Source organism: Scyliorhinus canicula, chromosome 15 (genome assembly GCF_902713615.1).
Source record: "Scyliorhinus canicula chromosome 15, sScyCan1.1, whole genome shotgun sequence".
In the NCBI taxonomy this organism is placed as follows: Eukaryota; Metazoa; Chordata; class Chondrichthyes; order Carcharhiniformes; family Scyliorhinidae; genus Scyliorhinus; species Scyliorhinus canicula.
The window spans coordinates 124,451,697-124,478,935 of NC_052160.1; the positions used below are offsets into that span (position 1 = coordinate 124,451,697).

The following is a 27,239-nucleotide window of genomic DNA, read 5'->3' on the forward strand; positions in this document are numbered from 1 at the left end:
AGGCTAAATGCCTACCCCTCCTTCACGAGGCCATCTGGCGGGCCTGAACAATGCCCCAAAGAACAAAGAAAGAACCCCCCCTCGAAGCACAACACAACCATCCCCGACCATCCCCCAACCCTCAGTCTGAGTCCAGTTTTTCGGCCTGAACAAAGGCCCAGGCCTCCTCCGGGGACTCAAAATAGTGATGACGGTCTTTGTGGTGACCCATAGGCACGCCTGCTGTAGCATGCCAAACGTCACCCCTCTCCTGTGCAGCACTGCTTTCGCTCGATTTTAACCAGCCCTCTTCCTCGCAACTTCCGCACTCTAATCCTGGTAGATTTGGACCTCTGCATTCTCCCATCTGCCGCTCCGCTCCTTCTTGGCCTACCTAAGCACACACTCTCGATCACGAACCGGTGGAACCGCACCAGCACCGCCCTCGGCGGCTCGCTGGGCTTAAGCTTCCTCGCCAGCACTCGGTGGGCCCCCTCCAGCTCCAAGGCCCCTTGGAAGGACCCCGCTCCCATCAGCAAATTCAACATGGTGACCACATAGGCCCCCATGTCTGATCCCTCCAGCCCCTCCGGGAGGCCCAGGATCCGCAGATTCTTCCGCCTTGACCGGTTCTCCATCTCCTCGAACCTCGCCTGCCACTTCTTGTTGAGCGCCTCGTACGCCTCCACCTTCACCGCCAGGCCTAGGATCTCATCCTCATTCTCCGAGACCTTTTGCTGGACCTCCCGGATCGCCGCCCCTTGGGCCGTCTGGGTCTCCAGGAGCTTGTCAAATGAGGCTTTCAGCGCTTCCAGCAGCTCTGCCTTAAGCTTTCTAAAGCAGCGTTGGAGCAGCTCCTGCTGCTCCTGCGCCCACTGCGTCCACGCTGCCTGGTCCCCGCCCGCCGCCATCTTGGTCTTCCTCCCTCGCACCTTTCTCTGCTCCAATGCCGCTTTTTTAATCGCCCCGCTCCTGGTCCAATCCATACACCAGCAGGGAAATGTTGCTGTTCCCTTTCCACACCTGGAAAAGTCAAACCAGCGCCGTAGCGGGCCCTAAAAAGAGCCCAAAAGTCCTATGCTAGCGGGAGCTGCCGAACGTGTGATTTAGCTCCGCATAGCCGCAACCGGAAGTTCCACAATGAGAAATCAGAAGAATGATGGAATACTCTGCACTTGCCTGGAGAGGTGTAACTGCGAAAATACACAAAGGGCTTGACATAATCCAGGACAAAGTAACCAACTCAATTGGAACTCCATGCACTCCCTGGACTACTGGCATACCATGGCTGCAGTGTGTATCAACTCTAGGATGCATTGCAGCAATTCACAAAGGCATTTTCAACAGCATTTCCTAAACTTGTGACTTTGCCATCTAGAAGGACCAGGAAGTGCAGGGCAACAAATCTGCAAGATCCCCTCCAAGTTGCATACATTGGACACCTAACTTGTATATATGTCCATGATCTTCCATTATTAATAGGGAGTTTTATGATTTTCCCTGAAACAGCATTGTGGGAGCACCTCCACAACATGAACTGCAATAGTTAGTCTAACCTGTACCTCTTCAAGAAGAATTGAGGATGGGCATTATGTCCACATGGTGGGATTTATCTGATGTTTAATAAGGGGTCATGAGATGTCTCATATGAGAAATATCACATGCATGCTGAAGGCTTTTCTGAGATTGGAGCAATTAAGTGTTAATATTGGAATAACGTTTTACTCTGCATTTAATGTTTGCTTGCTGCTTGAAATGGCAGGTGTTCTATTCCTCAAAACCAGTGTTCTAAATATAAAAAAATTGAGAAAAATACTTATTTCATATAGACAGTTTTTAAAACAGCTGAAAACATTTCTGTGTGTATGCATAAACTCATCATTTATTTGCTCTACAGCACAAATACGTTTCAGTATCCGAGATTCAAATCAAGAAGGAGGAGGAGTATCTGAAAAAGCCACTCTCTGCGGTATGGATTGTGCTATTTCTAAATTTTGAAGTCTGCTGATGTCAGTCAGAAGTAGAATTTTTAACAATACATTGCGTTCCTAAATACACAGTGTACCATCTGTGTGACATACTTTTCAACCTAAAATGTCTTTTACTTTGCGTGGACATTCACTTCCTCCGCTCCTGACATTCAGTGGCAGCAGTGTGCACCATATGCAACCTGGATTAATTAGTGACAGCTGGTATGGATTTGTAAAAGGCAAATTATGTTTGATTCTTGAGTAAATAATAGAATGTGCTGATAAAAAGAAATGAATTGTGAATAAGATCTTTGAGCAAACTTGTGTTCTAATAAGACTTCAGTGTAATAAAATGTCTCAAAGTTATCCACAATATTACCTGGAGGACTATCACCTAAAATTGGGAGTCATGGGATCAGGGGTAGCATATTAATTCGAATGGGTGAAGGGATTGGTTAATGGATAGGAATATTCGGAGTGATTTTATTAGGGGAAGATCATGTCTTACAAACTTGGATCAAATTGTTTTGAAGAAATAATGAGGAGAATTGATGAGAGCAGTGCAGAGGCTGTTGCTTGCATAGATTTCAGTAAGGCACTTGACAAGGTCCCACATTGCAGACCATTCAGAAAATTGAAATCCCCAGATACGGGGGAGGGTGGGAAGTTGGATTCAAGATGACTCCGTGACATGAAACAAAGGGTAATGATCGATGGATGTTTTTATGAATGAAAAGTAGTTTCTAGTGGTATTCCATCACGCTCAGTGTTGGAGCCCTTGCTGTTTGTTGTATATATCAATGATTTGGACTTAAATGTGGGAGGCATGATAGGAAATTTTGTAGCTAACTCAAAATTTGGCCATGAAGTGGATAGCTGTTTATGCCTAGAATGATATCAATGGTTTGGTTGAGTTTGAGGAACGTGACAAGTGGAATTAATCTGGAAAAGCGTGCGGTAAAGCATTTGAGGGTGAATAAAGCAAGGAAATACTCAATAAAAGGGAGGATATTGAGAGGTATTGAGGAAGTGAGAAACCTTGAAGTGCATGTCAATAGCTCCCAGTACATGGTGAAACAGGTGGATGAAGTGGTAAAGAAAACAAATGGAATGCTTTCCTTTGTTGGAAGAGGTATTGAACACAGACAGAGAGGTGATGATGCAGTGGTGTTGTCACTGGACGAGTAATCCAGAAACCAGGGTTCAAATCCCACCATGGTAGATGGTGAAATTTGAATTCAATAAAAGAAATCTAGAATTAAAAGTCTAATCAAGCCATTGTTGATTATTGTAAAAACCCATCTGGTTCACTAATGTTCTTTCGGACAGGAAATCTGCCGTTTTTTCTGGTCTTGCCTACGTGTGATTCCAGACTCCAAAGTGGTTGACTCTTAAATTCCCACTTTTTATGATCCCAGTTGGTGTTACTACTGGACGGGAAGACCCCAAAATAGAACCCTGGCTCAAAAAATTGCAACGTCTAATTTAAAAAAAAAAGACGTGGAGTCACAGAACTGCCAATTAGTTTTTAACAACAAGAAAAAAACATGCATTAGCATCAAACTTTTCATGTTTAATAAAATACTCTCTCAGTTCCTCCTTAGCTTCACAAATGTACACATGGTTTCAAGGATAACACTCCACCCTGACCCTGACTAGAGGCTGGTTTAGCTCACTCGGCTAAATTGCTGGCTTTTAAAGCAGACCAAGCAGGCCAGCAGCACGGTTTGATTCCCGTACCAGCCACCCCGGACAGGCACCAGAATGTGGCGACTAGGGGCTTTTCACAGTAACTTCATTGAAGCCTACTCGTGATAATAAGCGATTTTCATTTCATTTCATTTTTTTCATTCATTTCATTTCATTTTTCATTTCATTTCAAATAGCCGATGCCACTCAATTGATCATCCATGGATTTCTCCTCAAATCCCCCCCAGATGATTGTCATGAATGTATCCAAACTCATGAATGTACCCATGTCTCACAAACTGTAGTAAGATACCACACACCTTAGAACCACTTCAGATATCTTTCTGGTTTCTGACTGGCCAACTCCTTTCAACTATCTGTCTTCACCTGGACAGTATCCTGTTCTGGTCCCTGTTTTCTCTGTTCCTTTAGCGTCAGGCTTCCTGGAACCTCCTCTTCCCTTTAGTTTTCTTAACTAGCTGTTCTTCAAATTTGTGGCACTGGCAATCTTAACCATTACACCATTTTCTTCCAGCAAAGCTGAGAGATGTTCCATCTCTAGCTGCTTGTCACGAACTGCTATGAATTCAGCTAAAATAAATAACAAAATTCCTACCCTAAAGGTGCCCATGGTTGCTAGGCAACTTCTCTTTCCCTCTCCAAGCTTGTTTATTTTATATGGTGTAAACCCTTTCATCGAATATAAACATAGTTTGAACTGACAACTTCCACACATGCAATCATCTTTGACCAACATGAATTTAACTATAGGCTTACTCTTCCTTACACAGAAACACTAAATTAATAATCATAATCTTTATTGTCACAAGTAGGCTTACATTAATACTACAATGAAGTTACTGTGAAAAGCCCCTAGTGCCACATTCCGGCGCCTGTTCGGATACCTGGGGGGAGAATTCAGAATGTCCAAATTACCTAACAGCACGTCTTTTGGGACTTGTGGGAGGAAACCAGAGCACCCGGAGGAAACCCACGTAAACACAGGGTGAATATGCAGACTCCGCACACACAGTGGCCCAAGCCGGGAATCGAACCTGGGACCCTGGCGCTGTGTAGCAACAGTGCTAACCACTGTGCTACTGTGCCACCCACACTGTATTAAAATAAACCCACTTATCTTTCTTCTAATATTTAACAATACAAGTGTAGTCTCTTAAAACTACGTCTGTTTTCCGGACACTCTGAAATGGCACAGCAAGCCACTCAATTGGACAATTAGTGGGCGGCATGGTGGCACAGTGGTTAGCACTGCTGCCTCACAGCACCAGACACCCGGGTTCAATACCAACCTTGGGTGACTGTGTGTAGTTTGTACATTCTTTTCATGTCTGCGTAGGTTTCTTTCGGGTGCTCCAGGTTTCCCCCCACAGTCCAAAGATGTGCAAATTAGATGGATCAGCTATACTAAATTGCCCCAGGTGGGGTTCCGGGGATAGGATGGGGAATTGGGCCTTCCAGAGGGTCGGTGCAGACTTGATCGGCCAAATGGCCACCTGCACTGTAGGGATTCTATGGGAAATGCTGACCCAGACAAGAACAAACGCATCCCATGAATGAATGAAACAAAACAAAACCAGGGATGTAATGCTGGAACTGAATAAAACGCTGGTTAGACCACAGCTGGAATTCTGTGCCTAGTTCTGGTCACCACATTACAGGAAGAATGTAACTCTTCTGGAAGGGCTTAAAAGAATGTTGCCAGAGCTTGAAAATTACAACTCTGTGGAAAGATTTTTTTGTGTAAAACAGAGGAAGGAGGCTAAGGGGTGACTTAATTGAGGTAACAAACTTATAAGAGGCCCAGACAGGAAAGACATGTTCACCCTAGCTGAGGGGTTAATTACCACCTGATTGGTAGAAGGATTAGAGGGGACATGAGGAAAAATGTTTCCACCCAAAGGATGATGGGCATCTGGAATTCATTGTCCTAATTGGTGGTTGAAGCTGAAATGCTCAACTCTTTTAAAAGGTACCTAGATCTACACCTGGAGTTCTGTAAACTACAAGACCATTGTTCGGTTCTGGGAAGTGGGATTAAATTGAGCGGCGTTTCTTTTCTTTTTGCTTGGTGCAGACACAATGGGCTGAATGAACTATTTTTATGCCCTAACTTTTCAACGACTCTATTGCAAAAGATTAAAGCACTTGAAATTGGATACAACTGTACGATTTGGTTGGGAATTGATTGATAGGAGAGATAGGAGACAGTCAGGATAAAGTGAAGGTACTCTGATCGCTGTAAAGAATGATGTTTCCCAGGGATCGGTATTAGGATCTCAGCTTTTCTTAGTATATTTCAATGGAATGGATAATGGAGTAGAGTGTTTCAGATGTAGTAAGGTATGCAGAGGGAGGTAACAAGTTATAAAGAGACAGATGAAATAAATTTGCAAATGTATGGCAAATTGAGGTAAACATGGATAAATGTGAGGTTACCCTCTTTGGATCCAAGATCTTGGAAAACAATGGTAATTTTAAGAGATTTATATTTGTATTGGTAAACATTAGAAATAAGTCTGACTAATTTAATGTTTCTGTGCTTGGAACGGTAAAACGCATAGTTGGATTCATGTTGGGTGTTTGTATGTGTGTGGGTTTTAAGCTCCAACTGTGTTTCTATTGTGCTTAGAGAGGACTATGGAATGAAGAATAAATAAAAGACTTACACATGCTTAGCAACTGGGGCCTTGTAAGGAAGAGAAACTTTTAAATTTTAGTTTAGCTAATTTGCAGTTGGAGATAGGTAGTGAGAGAGAAGGCAGCTCTCACAGGTTTGCTGGAAGCAGTTGGCTTTAGAAGGCTGGTTTTAATTAGCCTTGCTGGATGAAAAGTCATACTATGAAGGAATGGTTAAGAAAACAGATGCTGGAGATCTAAAATCCAGCTGGTTAAGGAAACTAGAGAAATGAAGGAAAGTGTCCAAGAAGCCTGGAGTTAAGTGAACAGAGACCAAGGTATTGTTCAAAAGAATTCAAAGAAGAGTAAGCAGAGTGTTTTGAATTAAAGAGAGAATTGCAGGAACCAGATTTAACGTGGGATAGCAGCCTTCAAAGCGAAAGCAAACCTCTGATGCCGTTTTAATACAGTCTGGGAATTGAGAGTTAAAGCAATTGTGAGCAGTTTGGAAAGCAGTCAAGGCAAGACAATCCTAAAGGGGTTGGTGCAAAATCCTGTACTGGACATGCTGTTAAAAGTGGAGCAGAAGCTTTGTTTAAAAGTGTCATTTGGAAAACCTGGTCTGGATTTTGAAATGCAAACCGCTAAGGAAAAGCATTATTATGAGAGAAGATTTTAAAGTGTGGTTTTGGGAGTGGAGTTTGGAACCTCTCATGTGATCATCATCTGGGGAGTTCTGAGGAGACATCCACAAATATTCACTTGGGGCTCAGAGTGGAGAGAGCATTTGCCCAAAATTATCTTGTGTGATTTAAAAGGGACTTTGTGTTAATAAGACCATTGTAGATTAAGATCCATGTTAATCCTCAAACCTATTGTTATTGCTAAGCTAAAGGGGTGTAAAGGCATATTGTATCACCAATGTTTTCCATGTTTAATAAATGTTTTTCTCATTAAAACTAATTAGCAGTCCTGTGACTCGGTTCCTGCACATGTTATAAAAAAAGGAAAGGTTAGCCAGGTTCCATTCTGGTATCTTCCCGTCCAGTTATAACATCAACTGGGCTCACAAAGGACATGCCAGAGTCTTCTTGTGGTGAGAAATTAAGAAATATGAAAGAGCAAAGTTTTGGATGTCACAAATTGCTCATAGATTATGAAACACACACAAACAAACAGGGGCTGGTTTAGCTCACTGGGCTAAATCGCTGGCTTTTAAAGCAGGCCAGCAGCAGGGTTCGATTCCCGTACCACCTCCCTGGACAGGCGCCGGAATGTGGCGACTAGGGGCTTTTCACAGTAACTTCATTGAAGCCTACTCGTGACAATAAGTGATTTTCATTTTTCATTTCAAAAAGCAATTAAGATAACAAATGGAATGTTGACCTCTCCTTCAGTGAGGCTGGATAAATTCAGAACAAAAGCAGAAATTTTAAAATGGGAAGCACTTTTTCACAACAAGGGTCATGGAAATCTTAAACTCTGTCATTCAAGGCTCTAGGGCGTGATCGAACTGCCTTGTCCCACCCGACCCGGTGATGCGATGAGGATGTTAAATCTCTTGAGCGCTCTCGCGAGATGTAACGGCGCATTTAAATATGTCGGTGCCCGATTCTCCCAAGACGCAGAAACGAATGGCCCAAACCTGGGAGACCTTGCCATGACGCCATTTAGCACTGATCCACGTTGAAGGGCCCCCCCCCTCCCCCCCCAGGGAGGTCAGGCTTTGAACAGTGTGACACCCTGGCATTCCTGCTGCCACCCTGGCACTGCCAGAGTGCCTTAGTGGCACTTGCAGGCTGGTAGGGGCACTGCCAGGGTGCCAAGCTGGCTGTGTCAAGGTACCCGGGTGCTAAGTTGCCCGTGCCAGGGTTCGGGCCCGGGGATACCCTTGAGAGGTAGAGTGGGGGTGGGGGGGAGGGAGCTTGAGGATCTTGTATGCGGTAAGTCAGTGCGTTGGGAGGAGGTCCGGGAGTTGAGAGATCAGGATGGCCCGGTACATTCAGAGTGTCCATGTACAATATAATGTGGCTTGCATTCCATTGAAAATGCTTGATTAGTGGAGATTATGGGTGGAATGCTGAATGAAAATCGAGATCAAGTATCGATCTGAAGTTCAAGAAGTAACCGGAATGTTATTTGTGGATTTTTTTACTTTTAGGGAGACGAGGAGTTTGACCTCACCCCTGCTGAAGTTCTGTACCAGGGTATACTACCCAGCCTGCCTCAATACATGGTGAGTATAAATTCATTTACAGTCATCTTTCTTTCTGCACCAAATTATTTAGAATATTCAACACAGAAACAGACCATTAGGGCCAGACCAAGCTGGCATTTATACACAACCTGAGCCCCATTTCACCCATTGTCCGTTAACATATTTATAACTAGTTTCTCTTTATTTATATTATTATTGTTTGCCTCAGCCGCCCCCTTTTTGATCCTCTTTATCTGGAAATAAAGCCGAGTACTTGGTTTGCTTTTTTTATTGCCTTATTGACCTGTCTTGCTGCCTATTCCCAGATCCCTTTACTCCTCGACCTAATTTCTTATTTTTCAAGGAACATGTGCTCTTATTTCATTTTTGGCAAAATGTAAAATCTTACACTTAACTAGATTGAAACTAATTTACAAATTATAGGCCCGTTGTGCAAGTTTATTAATGCTGTGTTATAATTTGTTGCAGTCCTCTTCAGTATTTACTATTCTCCCCAACAACTTGATGTTATCCACCAGTTTAGTTATTGGGCGTGATTCACCCCAAAAATTTCTAAACTTCTAAAAATGGCAGCTGCAGTGCCAAAATTGACACCGCTATTTAACAGCGCTTTGCCATTTCTTTGAGCCTCGGGGAGTTTTCGAGGCCACACTTAGGCAGCTTTCCTGCAATGGGGAGCAGGATCAGCTCCTCACAGATCGGGGCGCCATTTCAAACGGTCTTTACCCTCTACTCTTCCCCACAGATTGCTTTGCTTAAGATCCTTCTGGCTGCAGCCCCAACCTCAAAAGCAAAGACTGACTCCATCAACATTCTTGCTGATGTCCTACCAGAAGAAATGCCGTAAGTGTCTCCTTCATTTTGAAAGCTTTCCACTTCTTTCACTGTTTTCATTAAATTATAGATTTTAATTTCCATGGAGTTTTTTATTTGTTCATGGGACATGGGCAGCGCATGCGGTGCCAGCACTTATTGTCCGTCCCTAATTGTCCTTGAGGGGGAAGTTAAGAGTGAACCACATTGCTGAGGCTCTGGCGTCACGTGACCAGACCAGGTAAGGACGAACAGATTTCCTTCCCTTCAGGACATTAGTGAACCAAAGGGGCTGGTTTAGCACAGGGCTAAATCGCTGGCTTTTAAAGCAGACCAAGGCAGGCCAGCAGCACGGTTCAATTCCCGTACCAGCCTCCCCGAACAGGTGCCGGAATGTGGCGACTAGGGGCTTTTCACAGTAACTTCATTTGAAGCCTACTTGTGACAATAAGCGATTTTCATTTCATTTCATTTCAGATGGGTTTTTACGCCAATTGTTTCATGCTCATCATTCGACTTTTAATTCCAGATTTTTATTGAATTCAAATTTCGCCATCTACATTGGGTCTCTGGTTTGAACCTGGGTCCCCAGAGCATTACTCTGGGTCTCTGGTTTACTAGTCCAGTGACAAGACCACTACGTCACCACCTGACCTAAAAAGACCGGGAATCAACTGGAAATTATTTCCATCTATTGTATTGCAACTTTGGAACTTATCTTGGTAAGATGTGGTTGTCCTCAGGGAGTTGGATACCTTGTTCTGTGGCCAAGCTGCACTTAATCAAAAACAAAATGCTTTAGATGCTAGAAATATAAACATAAATTGCTGGAAATACTTAGCAGGTCAGGCATCATCTTTGGAGCGAAACAGTTAATGCTTCATGTTGATGACCTTTTGAAAGGTTAGCAAACTGATGTTGCACTATTTCCCTTCATGAAGGCTCGCCTTTACGACCTTTCCCCTCACCTGAGGTCTGGTGACCCTCAGGTTAAATCACCACCAGTCAGCTCTCCCCCTCAAAGGGAACAACAGCGTATGGTCATATGGGACTATGGTGACAAAAATCACAGACATCTGACCTGCAGAATATTTCCAGCATGTTTACTTTGTATTGCACTTACTCAAATCCTGATTCTGTCAAATTTATTTCTTGTTCTCATAGCTCCCTTTATCCTATCAACTTTACTTTTTGTATTTACTGTTACACAAGTGACTTTAGTACACCATGGTGCAACTAATGCAGTGATATGCCCTTTATCCTCAGTACCACAGTGCTACAGAGTATGAAGTTGGGAGTAGATGTCAACAGACACAAAGAGATCATCGTAAAAGCAATTTCTGCTGTTTTGTTACTGTTACTTAAGCACTTCAAGCTCAACCACATATATCAAGTAAGTAATGTTATGTTAACTAAGTTAAGTTTGACATGGCGAGTAGTGAAAACTAATATCACTGCTTCTGATCATCACCAGAACAAACAATTAAATGTTACATTGTTCATTAACATTTCCGATTTTGGGCAGTATGGTAGCACAGTCGTTAGCACTGCTGCCTCACAGCTCCAATCCCGGGTGATTATGTGGAGTTTGCACTTCCTTCCCCGGTCTGCGAGGGTTTCCTCCAGGTGCTCCGGTTTCCTCCCACAGTTCAAAGATGTGCAGGTTAGGTGGATTGGCCAGGCTAAATCGCCTGGAGTGGGGTTAAGTAGGCTCTTTCCAAGGGCCGGTACAGGCTCGATGGGCCGAATGGCCTTCTGTAAATTCAATGATAAGCAATCCATTAATATTTGGTAATAAAAAGTTTAGGTGCAGGTTTGCTCAGCCATACAGTTTAAGCATGGGAAGGAGCCCCTTGGGTCCATCGTGTTCACCTTGTCCATCAAGCACCTAAGTGTTCTAATCCTATATTTCAGCACTTGGCCCATAGCTTTGTATGCAATGGCATTTTAAGTTTACATCTATATATTTCTTACAAGTTGTGAGGGTTATCGGCTCTACCGCCCTTTCAGATTCCCACCACCCTTTGGGTGAAAACCTTTTACTCACATCTCCTCTAAATCTCCTTCCCCTTTCTTGAGTCTGTGCCCCTGGTTATTGACCCCTCCACTAAGGGGAAAGTATCTTGCTATCCACCCTATCTCTGCCCATCATCATTTTATACAGCTCAATCTGGTCCCCCTGAGCCTTCTCAGTTCCAGGGAACACAACCCGTCTATCTAGTCTCTCTTGGTTGCTGAAACATTCCAGCCAGGCCATCATATAATCTAAGGCCCTGCTCCTCACAATTTACCACACCACCAATTTTTGTGTCACCTGGAAACTTATCATACCTCCTATGTTTTAGTCCAGATAATTAATGTATACTACAAACAACAAGGGACCCAGAATTGATCCCTGCGGAACACCACTGGACAAAGGCTTCCTGTCACAAAAACAACCTTCATCATCCTCTGCCTCCTCCAACTAAGCCAGTTTTGGATACAGTTTACCAAATTGCCCCAGATTCTATGGGCTCTTAACCTTCTTCATCAGCCTCCCATGTGGGACCTTGTCAAAACCCTTACTAAAGTCCATGTAGACTACATCAATCACACTACCCTCATCTACACACCTAGTCGCCTCCTTAAAAAATGTAATCAAACTTGTAAGACATGATCTCCCTTTGACAAACCAATGCTGACTATCCTTGATTAACCCTTGCCTCTCCAAGTGGAGATTAATTATGTCCCTCAGAATTTTTTCCAGTAGTTTTCCTACCACTGAAGTTAGACTCACTGGCCTGTAATTTCCTGGTTTGTCCCTACTTTCCTTCTTGAATAATGACACCACATTGAGTGTCCTCCAGTCCACTGGCCCCATGGCTGTTCCATGTGTCTGGATGAAGAACTGGTTGTCGAAGGTGAAGATGCTGTGGCCCAGGATGGTCCTCCTCAGAAGACGAACATGGGACATGACTGACAGAGTACCCTTCGTCGTCCAGTGCTTCCCCTGAACGGAGAATCTACAACATCTTCTTCAGAGTCTTCAACATGCCACCGATGATGGCGAACACCTTGCCAAGGGCATCCCCACACCTCCATTACTTGCCTTCAAACAACCGCATAACCTCAAACAGACCATTGTTCACAGCAAACTACCTAGCCATCAGGAGAATCGCGACCAGGACATCATACAATCCTGCCATGGCAATCTCTGCAAGACTTGCCGCATAATCGACATGGACACTGCCATCACACGTGTACATAGTCATGCAACTCGGCAAACGTTGCAGGAAAGGATGTCTCGAAGCGTGGTACATCGGCGAGACCATGTAGACCTACGACAACGGATGAATGGATACAGCGCAACAATCGCCAGGCAAGAGTCGGGGAACACTTCAGCAGGCAAGAACATTCAGCCTTCGATCTTCAGGTAAACATTCTACCAGGTGGCTTTCAAGACACGGCACAACGCAGAATCGGCGAAAATAAACTGGTAGTCAAGTTCCGCACGCATGAGGACAGCCTCAACCGGGATCTCAGGTTCATGTTGCATTATATGTAACTCCCACCGTACTGTCCAGGTTTGCAGAATCCTACTAACTGTCCTGGCTTGAGACAATTCACACGTCAATTTCCTGTAATTATCACTCACTCCACTCACTATTTGTTCCTGTAAAGACCCGTATTCCAACCATTCTTCACATTCCAATCTGTAATTATCTTGCAATCATGTCTCTGCTTATATATGCTGTGATTGTGAACCTGCCTCCACTTCACCTGATGAAGGTGAAAGTGCGCTTCAAAATCTTGTGATTTCAAATAACCTTGTTTGACTTTAACCAGGTGTTGTGAGACTTCTTACTCTGCCCACACCAGTCCAGAGCCGGTATCTCCACATCATGGATACCCCTCAGAACCTTGGATACCTCTATAAAATCTCCTCTTGACCTTCTTTTGTCAAAGGAAAACAGATCCGACCTCTCCAATCTATTCTCATAGCTACAGTTGCTTATCTCTGGAATAATTCTTGTGAATCTCCTGTGTACTCTTTCCAATACCTTCACATCTTTCCTCAAGTATGGCACCCAGAACTGGATGCAGTACTCCAGATAAGGCATAACTAGTGCCGTACACAGTTCATCATGACCTCCTTACTGTTATGCTCTTATAATCAATGCTGCTATTAGTAAAACCTAGGATACTATATGCTTTATTAACTACTCCCTCAATAAGCCCTGCCACCTGTAATGACTTGGGTATATATACACCGAGGTCCCTATGTTCCTGCACTTCCTTCAGAGTTTCTCCCTTTATTTTAAACTGTCTCTCCATATTCTTCCTGTCAAAATGAATCACCTCGCACTTCTCAGCATTGAATTTCATCTGCCACTTGTCTGCCCAACCCACCAATATGTGGTATCTCCTTTTGAAGTTCAAGACCAATCTCATGACAGTTAACAACACTTCTAGGTCACATAACAATCGCCTTTTCCCCGAAAGCTATTACATTTAATAAACTCTAGGATTTATTTTGAGAGGTACAGAATTGAAAAGTCGAGAGATCAGTCAATTTGTAGATTAAAGTCGCCAATGATTACTGTAGCAGCTTTGTTACATGCACCTCTAATTTCTTGTTTAATGCCATTCCCTACCTTACCATTGCTCTTTTGAGGCCAAAAGACAACTCCCGCTAATGTTTTCTGCCCTTTGTTGCTTCTTCGTTCCACCCATCAGACTGATTTTCTGACCTAATATGCTCTCTCAACATTACACGGATTGCATCCTTAAAGAACAATGCCACCCCACATCCTTTTCCTTTTTGCCTGTCCTTCCTAAATAATGAATACTCTTGGATATTTGATTCCCAGCCCTGGTCGCCCTGCAGCCGTATCGCAGTAAACTGATTTATATCAATTTCGCTGTTAAGGTATCTACTTATTGCAGATGCTCTGTGCGTTCAAATACAGTACTTTTGGACTTGACTTTTTCTCATTTTTAGAAGTAGTTTTTGGTACTATTTTCTGCTAGCACTTGTTTCTCTGCTTTCTACCTTTCAGTCTTGTGTCTCACCCTGCTCAGATTCTCATTCCTCTGCTTAAACCCTCCCCAACAGCACCAGCAAATATCCCTGAAAAGATATTGGTCCAGGTCCTGCGGAGGTACAACCTGTCCAGATTGTACAGGTCACATCTTCCCCAGAATCGATCCCAATGCTGTAGGAATCATTTCCCTCCAGCCACGCATTCATCTGGTCTGTTCTCCTATTACTGCACTCGTTTACATTGAGCACTGGGAGTAATCCTGAGATGCTGCCTTTGAGGTCCTGCTTTTTAATTTTTTCCTAGTTCCTTAAATTCTGCTTTCAGGACCTCATCCCTCTCACCTATGTCAATATGGACCACAACCTCCGGTTGTTCACCCTCCCCTTTCAGAATGTTCTGCAGCTACTCGGTGGCATCCTTGACCCTGGTGCCATGTCTGCGGCCATAGAAACATCTATCTATTCCCCTTACGATAGAGCCCCCTATTGCTATTGCTCTCCCACACCTTTTTCTGCCCCCTGTGCAGCTGAGCCACTTGTGATGCCACGGACATGGCTTTTGCTGCATTCCCCTGAGAAATCACATTCTCCAACAGTATCCAAAATGGAAAACCTGTTAGAGAGGAAGGTGGACGTAGGGGACACTGGCACTACCTGCATCGTGCTTATACCCTGTCTGGTATTCACCAATTCCCTTTCTTCCTGTGCACTCTTTACCTGCAGTGTAACCACCTCACTGCATGTACTATCCACGAAGATCTCTTCCTTGTGAATGCTCCCTTGTGACTCCTATCGCATTTTAGCTCCAAAACCTTTATGTTTTTTGACAATCCTTTAGTTTCATGATTACCATTACATTAAATTCAATTCATTAACAAACCTGGAATAAAAAAGTTAGGTTTCGCAGTTGCCATGGTGAGATTTGAATTTTTGTCTCGTGTCTAGGTCTCTAAATTATTAGTTTAGTAACATCCTACTGTTAGCTTCAGCTCCTAATAAAGCTATCATAGTTGAAAGAGGTTTGATACTGAAGCAAAGCTGAAGGAATGGAGCTTGATGAGGTACAACTGTAAGCCATTGAACAAAGCTACATGTGACCCTCTGTCAAATGCCACAATTTAGGCCAGTTAGTTAACAACCAATTTCATTTAAAAAGAACCTTTGATGCTGAAAAACCTCTTATTGTGTGAATGAGGGAGTGGACCTAGAATTCCCCTGTCTGTACAAGCCCATTAGAAAGCTGTGAACATTACTTTGCTTAATTATTTTTCCCCCCAGCATTGAATTCATCATATTGAACCAGATTCTCTGATGTTATTGTTCTCTAGTTTGAATACATGGCACAGCACCTGGTTTTTGCCAATTGCATTCCACTCATTTTAAAGTTCTTCAATCAGAACATCATGTCCTACATTACAGCGAAGAACAGGTAAGGCTTCTGATCCCTTGTCAGTGTTCACGTGATATTGTATTCTGATCCTTCCTGAAGTTGGATCAATATCCAACTAGTTGCGTAATGGGTAAACTGCATTGGAATTGAATGCTTGTGCTTAACAGACTTTAATTTAATGTTTACTTTGCTGCTGATCTTTTGAATTGTCGATATGAGAGGGACTAAACAGAAAGGGCCATCTCTGACTGCTTAGTTTAGGAATGTAATTTGTGTTAGGATTAATATGTATGAAATTGTCCCCACTATATTCAATGTTACCAATATGCTGATGCACCAACCTGCCATTTGCCGTTATTTTTTATTTCCTTTTTTTAAATCAATTTTTGAATGCTAAGTGTTAATCAAAATATATCCTCCAGCTGGTTCAGTAGGGCAGCACTGTAGCATAGTGGGTAGCACAATTGCTTCACAGTTCCAGGGTCCCAGGTTCGATTCCCGGCTTGGGTCACAGTTTGTGCGGAGTTTGCACGTTCTCCCCGTGTCTGTGTGAATTTCCTCTGGGTGCTCCGGTTTCCTCCCACAGTCCAAAGATGTGTAGGTTAGGTGGATTGGCCATGCTAAATTGCCCTTATTGTCCAAAAAGGTGTGGTGGGACTGGGTTACGGGGATAGGGTGGAGGCGTGGGCTTGTGTAGGGTGCTCTTTCCAAGGGCTGGTGCATACTTGATGGGCCGAATGGCCTCCTTCTGCACTGTAAATTCTATGATTCTATGAATTAAACATTTAAAATATTGTCTATTTCAGCATTTCCCGAACTGGGGTTCTGTGGGTCTTATCCAGGGGTTCCGCTGTAGGTCTGGCCGTTCTAGATTTGAAAAAAGCTGTCCTTAAGGCAAGGGGTGCATGCGAGGAACAGAAGTTTAACTTGGTATGTGTGAGGTAGAGAGGGGTGGGTATGTGAGAGTTTCTGTGTGTTTGTACCAATTGCACAAAAGGATGACATTTGTGGTTTAACTCTACAAAATAATACTCTTGGGACATCAAAAGTGTTCTTTGGCTGGAAATGTCTGGGAAACCCTAGTCTATTTGGTTGCTGGTGTGTGGTAAGAAAACTGATAGTAGCCAAAGAGGCATTCTGGTCTCTGATTAATCCTCTTTTTGATTCATCGCTCGCTGGGCCAACATTTATTGCCTATCCCTAATTGTCTTCCAACTACGTGGCTTCAGAGGGCATTTTAAGAGCCAACCACATTGCTGTGGATCTGATGTCACATATAGTAAGATTCGCCTTAACTCTCACTCACAGATAAGGGGCTGGATTCTCCGTTTTGGTGACGTCCCAACCTGGAGTGAAAACAGTGGTCCTTTAAGGTCATCGATTCCCCGTTTTGTTGGGGGCTAGCAGGGAGGCTGCGTAGAGGTCGCAACTGTATCTGCTGATTCGACCCCCAGCACCTCCGGTTCAGAGGCCACGCATGCACATGGGGGCAGCCTGCGGCGACTGCGCCATGCTGCATGGCGGACTCAGCCTGCAGACCTGGACCGCCAAAGTAGCGCCCCCATTGGCCGCTCGCGCGCCCTGGACCGCCTGCCCACATTGCCCCCATCCCTGAATAATCGGCCTGCCGATCGGCCCTCCCCCAACTGTGGCAGCACCCAGAGCTGTGTACACTATTCCATCTGAGGCCTAACTAGTGTCTTATATAAGTTCAGCTAACCTCCTTGCTGTTGTGCTCTATGCCCCTATTAATAAAGCCCAGAATACTATATGCTTTGTTGACTGCTCTCTCCTCCTGTCCTGCCATCGTCAATGATTAATGCACATATATACCCAGGTCTCTCTGCTGATGCATCCCTCACGGATTTAACCCTTTATTTTATATTGTCTCTCCATGTTCTTCCTACCAAAATGCCCCACTTTACGCTTCTCCACATTGAACGTCATCTTCCAACCATCTCCCCACTCCACAAATTTGTCTGTGCTCTACACTGTCCTATTCATAGTTTACAGTACATCCATAAACTTTGAAATTGTCCCCTGCACACCAAGATCTAGATCATTATTAGAGATCAGCAAAAGCAAGGGTACCAATACCAACTCTTGGGAAAAGCACTACAAATGTTTCCAGCCTGAAAAATATCCATTGACCATTTCTCTCCGCTTCCTACTATTCAGCCATTTTAGTATCCATGTTCTACTGTCCTTTTATTCCATGAGCTATAACTCTTCTCAAGTCTGTTGTGTGGCGCTGTATTGAGACCTTTTGAAAAGTCCACATACGATATAACAGTAAAGTACAATCGCCACAGTCCCAGATGACCAAAGGCTGCTTTCCCCTTTGAGGGGGAGAGCTGACTGTTGGTGATTTAATCTGAGGATCACCACATCTTGGGTAAGGGGCAATGTTGAGAATGCCAGGACCTTAATGAATAACTTCAGCTGGTATGGGCATTGAACTTGCACTGTTGGCCTTATTCTGCATCCCAAACCAGCTGTCCAGCCAACTGAGCTAAACCGACTCCACAGCATTACCCTCTTTGGCCCTTTTAGTTACCTCCTCAAAAGACTCCAGCAGTTTAGTTAAACAGTGTTTCCCCTTTAGAAATCCATGCTAGCTCTTGCTAATCAACCTTCATTTTTCCATGTGACTACTAATGCTATCCCAAATAATTGTTTCTAGAAGTTGGCCCACCACCGATGGCAGGCTGACTGGTCTGTAATTGCTGGGGCTATCCTTACCATCTTTATTGAACAAAGGCATAACATTTGCAATTCTCAAGTCCTCTGGCACCTGGCCTGAGTCTAGGCAAGGCTGGAAGATCATGGCTAGTGCCCTTGCAATTTTCTACTCACTACCTTCAATATCCTTGGATGCATCTGATCCAATCAACTTTAAACTGTCAATACTTTATCCACATAACAGTTTAAAGTTGATGAGTGTTGTCTGAGTTCCCTCATCTGTCACTATGGCCTGTGCAGCATCTACATCCTTGGTAATAACGGGTGCAAAGTATTCATTTAATGCCTCAGCCATGCCCCCTGCCTCCATGTGTAAATTCCTTTTTGGTTCCTAATCGACCCTAGTCCTCCATTTACCATCCTTTTACTCTTTTATTCCTATAAAAGACTTTGGGATCCCTTTTATGTTGGCTGCCAAGGGGCACCACGTAGGCGCATTTTAGCACGACTGCATCATGGCGCCGAGGACCTGGGTTCGATCCTAGCTCCAGCTCACTGTCCGTGTGAAGTTTGCACATTCCCCCGTGTCTACGTGGTACTTACCCCCACAATCTAAAAAGATGTGCAGGCTAGGTGGATTGGCTAAGCTAAATTGCCCCTTAATTGCGAAAAAAAATTGGGATTGAGTACTTTAAATTTATTTTAAATAAATATGTTGGCTGCCAATTGTTTTTCATAATCCCTCTTCGCATCTCCAATGTGCTTTTTCACCTGCCCTCTGAACCTTTTAACATAGAACAGTACAGTACAGCACAGAACAGGCCCTTCGGCCCTCGATGTTGTGCCGAGCAATGATCACCCTACTTAAACCCACGTAACCGTAACCCAACAATCCCCCCATTAACCTTACACTACGGGCAATTTAGCATGGCCAATCCACCTAACCCGCACATCTTTGGACTGTGGGAGGAAACCGGAGCACCCGGAGGAAACCCACGCACACACGGGGAGGACGTGCAGACTCCACACAGACAGTGACCCAGCCGGGAATCGAACCTGGGACCCTGGAGCTGTGAAGCATTGATGCTAAACACCATGCTACCATGCTAACCAACATTCCCCTTTTCTACCTGACATCTGTTATAAGCACACTTTTTCTTCCCTATATTAATTTCTGCCTCCTTTTTCATTCAGGAAGCTCTTGATTTGTTTGCCCTACCATTCTCTTTTAAGGGAATATACCTTGAATGTGTCCTCGCCATTTCAATTTTGAAGTTAGTGCATTATTCAGCTGCAGTTTTTCCGCCAACCTTTTGCTCTAGTCTTAACCAGCCCAGCTTCATTCTTGCCCCAATTGAACTGTGCTCTCCTGCAGTTAATTACTTTTATATCGGATTGCCTATTTTCCTTTTCGATCATTTTCGATCATCATCGTAAACCTGACAATACAGTGACCGCTGTCTCCTGAACGTCACACCACTGACACTCAGTCTACATGGCCCATCTCATTTCCAAGAATCCGGTCCAACAGAGCATCCTTTCTTGTTGGACTGGACATATAGCTATAGAATATTGTCCTGAACACAATCTGGGAACTTCTGTACTCTCCACTCTTTACAATATCACTATCCCATTCTCCCTTCAGGTAAGCAACATCCCCCATTCTATCTACTCTATAATATTTGCATCTCTGTAAGAGTCCGCCCCGCCATTCAATAAGATCATCAATGATCTGATATAATCCTCAACTCCACTTTAGCTTCTTATCCCAATAACTTTTGATTCACTTACTGATTAATAATATGTCTATCTCAACCTTGAATATACTTAATGAGCCAACCTCTACAGCCCCCTGTGATAAAGAACTCTGCAGATTCACTATCCTCCAAGAGAAGAAATTCCTCCTCATCTCTGTCTTAAATGGATGACCACTTATTCTTAAGATTGTGTCCTCTGGTCCTAGACTATCCTGACAAAGGGAAACAACCTCTCAGCGTCTACCCTGTCAAGCCCCCTCAGAATCCTATCTATCCTGTTCTTCTAAAGTTCAACCTACTCAACTTCTCCTCATATGAAAATCCCTTGGTACCCGGGATCAATCTAGTGAACCTTCTCTGAACTGCCTCCAATGCTAATGTACCTTTCCTTAGATAAGGGGACCAGAACTGTTCACAATATTCCACGTGCAGTCTAACTAGTACTTTGTACAGTTTTAGCAGAACTTGCTTAATAATAATAATAACCATCAGAATGTTTAAGGCCCTTGCTGTCCTATCCCCACCATTGCTGTCCTATCCCCACCATTGCTGTGAAAGTCTCAGAATTAGAATTTTTGAGAAATTCTCATCTGCATTTTGTAACTTGCATCTGATTTGCTAACTTATAACCTTTTAAAAGTGGGTTGGGTTTGTAATCAACAGAATCAGAAGATTTCAGTGTGTCGATTGCTTGAAATGGGTTATATTTAAGAAAAGAAATACACCGATCAAACCACAACTGTAGAATGCTAGACAAAGGAAGTCATACTCCAGTCAGGTTATTGCTTGACTTTGAATTAAGTAGCAGTCACCAAAACACAAGGGAGCTGCAATCTGTGGAGAGATTTCAGGTCAAAATTATGGCATTGATTAATGATGTTAAATGGGCTGACAAAAATGCCTGCACGGCATTCAGTTTTACTCCCAATTTCTCAGATACTGAAGCAGTATGTGTCTACGTCTAGCACGATCCGGCCAACATTCAGAACTAGGCTGGCCAGAGGCTATAAATATTTATGCCGCACAAGTGCCAAGTAATGACCAGCTCCAACAAGAGAGAGAATCTAACCCTCTTCCCATGACATTGAATTGCATTATCATTATCAAATCCTTCAACATCAACGTCCTGCAGGTCATCATTGCCTAAAAGCTTAACTGAATCAGTGACATAAATACTGTGGCTACAAGAGCAGCTCTGTGGCGGGGTATTCAATTGCATGTGATTCACCTCCTGACTCCCCAAATCCTTCCCACCACCTGTAAGGCGCAAGTCAAAAGTGCAATGGAATATTCTGCTGTTGCTTGAATGTGTGCAGCTCTAACAGTACTGAGGAAGCTCAATGCTATCTGAACAAAACAGTCCACTTGTTCGATACCCCACCCACCAGCTTAAATAACATTTCCCGCTGCACAAGAGGTGCGTGCCATCTGCATGTGCACTTCCACTTGCCAAGACTTCTTTGACAGCACTGCCCAAACCATGACCTCACCCACCTAGCAGGACAAGGGCTGGAGGCACCTGCAAGTTTCCACCAAACCACGCACAACCCTGCAACAGTGCAGCGCTACTCCAGTATTGCACTAAAACAAAAGCCTTGGTTATCTTTTTAGACATCTGGAGTGGAATTTGAACCCATGACCACCTGACTCTGAAGGCGTGCCCCCACTGAGACATGGATTGACAGTACATGTGCATAAGAAAAGCCAATATAAGAGGATTCATTGAAATTGGATTTCAAACTCACTAATCATTAATTTCCAAATCTCCGCAGTATTTCGGTATTGGATTTCCCATATTGTGTTGTACATGAACTCCCTGAGCTGACGGCAGAGAGCTTGGTAAGTGAGCATACGTGAGATCTGAAGCGCTTTTAGCATTACTTTCCCAGGGAGATTACAAGGATTAGAATTTTTTTTTCAGACCAGGTAAGGTGCCAGAAATTAAAAAACTTTCTTTTTTAAGAAGTAAAAGAGATATAAATATCATTGGGTGTGGATAGAATACAGGTAGTCTTATTCTTTGAGGCTTTGTCCAGTGCTAAAAGTGACTGCCTTTACTTGTGAAAATAAAGCATCGGAGTACCATATTGTTTAGTATATTTTGAATTTTTTAAAGAAATCAAAGTGTCTGCTGTATCTAATTGCTCCATATCCAATTGCAACATCTATGTAACTTATGAAAATATACATGTGAAGTTTTGCTGCAAACAAAATTGTGAAAAAAATTAGGACCGGTCTCTGATCAGTAAAATATCTTTCAAGCACATTTGGGGTAGATGGGTGAACAAAACTAGGGCACGTTGATGAAGGTGATTTGAAAACATCATTGGATGTTCCATAAGGTAGTCGGATCTAGAATGCAGGATTTGCTGCCTTTACTTTCTCTTTGCCACTGCTTTGCCTCATCCTTAAGACATTATGACTCAAAGTGTGATGCAGCTTGATAAACAGGTTGTTCGGAGCGGCACGGTGGTGCAGTGGTTGGCTCTGCTGGCTCACTGTGCGAAGGAGCCGGATTTGATCCAAGCCCGCGTCACTGTCCGTGTGGGGCTTGCACATTCTCCCTGCGTCTGCGTGGGTCTCACCCCCACAACCAATGATGTGCAGGGTAGGTGGATTGACATGCTAAATTGCCACTTAATTTTAAAGACATCCATGGCAATGCTGCCACACTTCAAAGGGAGCTTTAAAGTGCCTTGGAAGCATTTTATTTGTCCTGCTCTGGAACATTGGCTATTTGAGAGTTGAGAAAACAGACAAATTGTTTTCAGCCATCCAAAAGTTTATTTTTCATAAGTTCTGCCTGGATGCTTTCCAGTGGATTGGATTGTTAATGTTGCACCGTTTAGTCAAGAGGAAGAAGGAAGCTTACATAAGATTGAGGAAGCAAGGATCTGACTTGGCTCTAGAGGGTTACAAGGTAGCCAGGAAGGAACTCAAAAATGGACTGAGGAGAGCTAGAAGGGGGCATGAAAAAGCCCTGGCGGGAAGGATTAGGGAAAACCCCAAGGCGTTCTACACTTATGTGAGAAATAACAGGATGATCAGACTGAGAGGAGGGTCGATCTGGGATAGTGGAGGGAACTTGTGCCTAGAGTCTGAGGTGATGGGGGAGGCCCTAAATGATTATTTTGCTTCAGTCTTCACTAGAGAGAGGGACCTCGTTGCTCAGGAGAACAGTGTGAAGCAGGTTAATAGACTCAAACAGGTTGATATTAAGAAGGAGGAAGTGCTGGAAATGTTGAAAAGCATCACTCTCCATTGGAGTAGTACTGATTGGAGGGAGGCGAATGTTGTTCCCCTGTTCAAGAAAGGAAATAGGGAAATCCTTGGGAATTACGGACCAATCAATCTTGCGTCTGTGGTGAGCAAAATATTGGAAAGGATTCTGAGAGATAGGATTTATGATTATTTAGAAAAATGTAGTTTGATTAAAGATAATAAGCATGGCTTTGTGAGGGGCAGGTCATGCCTCACAAGCCTCATTGAATTCTTTGAGGATGTGACGAGACACATTGATGAAGGTCGGGCAGTGGATGTGGTGTACGTGGATTTCAGTAAGGCATTTGATAAGGTTCCCCATGGGTAGGCGCATTCAGAAAGTTATGGGGCACGGGATACAGGGACATTTGGCTGTCTGGATACAGAATTGACTGGCTGAAAGAAGACAGCAAATGGTAGTGGATGGAAAGTATTCCGCCTGGAAGTCGGTGACGAGTGGTGTTCCGCAAGGATCTGTTCTGGGACCTCTGCTCTTTATGTTTTTATAAATGACTTGGATGAGGAAGGGTGGATTAGTAAGTTTGGTGATGACCATTGGGGGAGTTATAGATAGTGTTGAGGGTTGTTGCAGGTTACAACAGGACATTGACAGGATGCAGAGCTGGGTGCTATGTCTTTTCGTCCAACGTCATTTCGTCCAACGACACTTCGTCCACGTCTTTTGGTCCAACGTCTTTTTGTCCGCCCGTCTTTTGGTCCAACGTCACTTCGTCCAATTATCCAATTACAAATAGTTTAATTTAGTTTTTCAATGTTACTGCTCAAGGATCCTCTCCACCTATTTCGCCTCTTGAAGTTGAGTTCTGCATTTGTGCTGCTTGATCTCCAGACATTATTAAGATAAGCTGCAGGATATTCACCCATGTATGCTCCAGCGTGATGAGAGCCATTGTATCTGATGGAATATTTGATCATTTCAGACCTGTAATGTCAGAACCCACTGTCAACCAGAGGTTTTAATCACTCGACGAAAATCGAGTTTAAACCTGCTTCTTTCAGAACTGCACTCATTGTCTAAATCCAATTAGACTCCCACTTATATCTGTGTCTGTCGGAATTGTAGAATATCAAATCATCTTGTCCTCTCCCCATTATTCTCTCTCGGGTACAGTTCTGGAAATCTAACTTTTAGGGAATTAGGGTTTTATACGGAGTTAATTTGTAATTGGATAATTGGACGAAGTGACGTTGGACCAAAAGACGGGCGGACAAAAAGACGTTGGACCAAAAGACGTGGACGAAGTGTCGTTGGACAAAGTGACGTCGGACGAAAAGACGCGACACGGCAGAGCTGGGCTGAGAAATGGCAGATGTTGTACAACGTCGATAAATGTGAAGTGATTCATTTTGGAAGGTCGAATTTGAATGTTGAATACAGGGTTAAAGGCAGGATTCTTGGAAGTGTGGAGGAACAGAAGGATCTTGGGGTCCACGTTCATAGATCCCTCAAAGTTGCCACCCAGGTTGATAGGGTTGTTAAGAAGGCGTATGGTGTGTTGGCTTTCATTAACAGGGGGAATTGAGTTTAAGAGCCGCAAGGTTTTGCTGCAGCTTTATAAAACCCTAGTTAGACCACACTTGGAATATTGTGTCCTGTTCTGGTCACCTCATTATGCGAAGGATGTGGATGCTTTGGAGAAGGTACAGAGGAGATTTACCAGGATGCTGCCTGGACTGGAGGGCATGTCTTATGAAGCAAGTTTGAGGGAGCTAGGGCTTTTCTCACTGGAGCGAAGAAGGCAGAGAGATGAGTTGATAGAGGTGTACAAGGTGATGAGAGGCATGGATAGAGTGGATAGCCAGAGACTTTTCCCTAGGGTGGAAATGGCTGTCACGAGGGGACATAATTTTAAGGCGATTGGAGGAAGGTATAGGGTTGTTGTCAGAGGTAGGTTCTTTACACAGAGAGTGGTGGGTGCATGGAATGCACTGCCAGCAGAGGTGATGGAATCAGAGTCATTCGGGACATTTAAGCGACTCTTAGACAGGCACATTGACAGCAGCAAATAGAAGGGGTGTAGGTTAGGTTGATCTCCGATTAGGATAAATGGTTGGCACAACATCGTGGGCTGAAGGGCCTGTACTATTCTACGTTCTATATTCTATGTTCTATCACTGAAGGTAGCAAGAGAGGTTGAAAAGGTGATTAAGAAATCAAAAGGAATCCTTTCATTTAGTGGCTGAGGCTTAGAATATAAGAGCAGGGAGGTTATGCTTGAATTATTCAAAACATTAGTTCGGCCACGACTCGAGTACTGTGTGCAATTCTGGCCACCTTATTACAGAAATAATTTAATTGCTTTTGAGAAGGTTCAGAGGAGATTTACAAGGATGTTGCCAGGACTGAAAAATTGCAGCTGTGAGGAAGAATTGGAGAGGTTGGGATTGTTGTCCTGCCTGGATAGAGTGGATGGGAAAGGCCTATTTACTTTGCGCTTCCTGTTTGTGACTGGGGGGAAAAGAGCAGTGACTGGAGGGAGAAGAACAATGATAGGGGAGGAAGAGCAGCACTGACTGGGGAGGGGGGGGGGGGGGAGGAAGAGCAGTACTGGGTAGGGGGAAAGAGCCGTGACTCGGGGTAGTAGGGAGGGAAAGAGCTGTGCTTTGGGGGGAGTGGGGAAGAGCAGCAGTGGCTGGGGGAGAGGAGGAGCAGTGACTGGGGGAGAGGAAGAGCAGTGACTGGGGGAGAGGAAGAGCAGTGACTGGGGGAGAGGAAGAGCAGTGACTGAAGGGGGGGGAAGAGCAGTGACTGAGAGGCGGGGAGGAGCAGTGACGGGGGGGGGGGGTGAAGAACAGTAACTGAGGGGGGGAGGAGCACTGACTGAAGGGGGAGGAGCAGTGGAGGGGGGAGGAGCACTGACTGAAGGGGGAGGAGCAGTGGAGGGGGGAGGAGCACTGACTGAAGGGGGAGGAGCAGTGGAGGGGGGAGGAGCAGTGACTGAGGGGGGGAGGAGCAGTGTCTGAGGGGGGAGATAACAGTGACGGGGGTGGGGAGAGCAGTGACGGGGGGTCGGGGAGGGCAGTGACGGGGGGGCGAGGAGAGCAGTGACGGGGGGGGGCGGGGAGAGCAGTGACGGGAGGGGCGGGAAGAGCAGTGACGGGGGGGCGGGGAGAGCAGTGACGGGGGGGGCGGGGAGAGCAGTGACGGGGGGCGGGGAGAGCAGTGACGAGGGCGGGGAGAGCAGTGACGGGGGGACAGTAGTGACGGGGGGTGAGGAGAGCACTGACGGGGGGGGCGGAAGAGCACTGACGGGCGTGGGGAGAGCAGTGACGGGGGGGGCGGGGAGAACAGTGATGGGGGGGGCGGGGAGAGCAGTGACGGGGGGGGCGGGGAGAGCAGTGACGGGGGGACAGTAGTGACGGGGGTGGGGAGAGCACTGACGGAAGGGGGGGGGAAGAGCAGTGACGGGGGTGGGGAGAGCAGTGACGGGGTGGGGAGAACAGTGACGGCGAGGCGGGGAGAGCAGTGACGGGGGGGGGGGGGGGCGGGGAGAGCAGTGATGGGGGGACAGTAGTGACGGGGGGCGGGGGGAGCAGTGACGGGGGGGGGTGAAGAGCAGTGACTGAAGGGGGGGGGGAGCAGTGACTGAGGGGGGGGGAGATAGCAGTGACGGGGGCCGGGAGAGCAATGACGCGGGCGGGAGAGCAGTGACGGGGGGGCGGGGAGAGCAGTGACGGGGGGGGCGGGGAGAGCAGTGATGGGGGAGTGGGGCTGGGAGAGCAGTGACGGGGGGGGCGGGGAGAGCAGTGACAGGGGGGCTGGGAGAGCAGTGACGGGGGCGGGGAGAGCAGTGACGGG

General features: G+C 45.0%; 1 protein-coding gene across 2 annotated transcripts in view; it reads left to right on the plus strand.

The window, feature by feature from the left end:
* strip1 (striatin interacting protein 1) overlaps positions 1-27,239 on the plus strand; it is a 100,759-nt gene that overhangs the window by 59,601 nt on the left and 13,919 nt on the right. For both annotated transcript variants that reach the window (XM_038819731.1, XM_038819732.1), the window contains exons 13-18: positions 1,877-1,948; positions 8,437-8,511; positions 9,239-9,336; positions 10,573-10,699; positions 15,658-15,758; positions 21,931-21,997. In XM_038819731.1, coding sequence (XP_038675659.1) covers positions 1,877-1,948; positions 8,437-8,511; positions 9,239-9,336; positions 10,573-10,699; positions 15,658-15,758; positions 21,931-21,997 — 540 coding nt within the window. The remainder of the gene's footprint in view (positions 1-1,876; positions 1,949-8,436; positions 8,512-9,238; positions 9,337-10,572; positions 10,700-15,657; positions 15,759-21,930; positions 21,998-27,239) is intronic.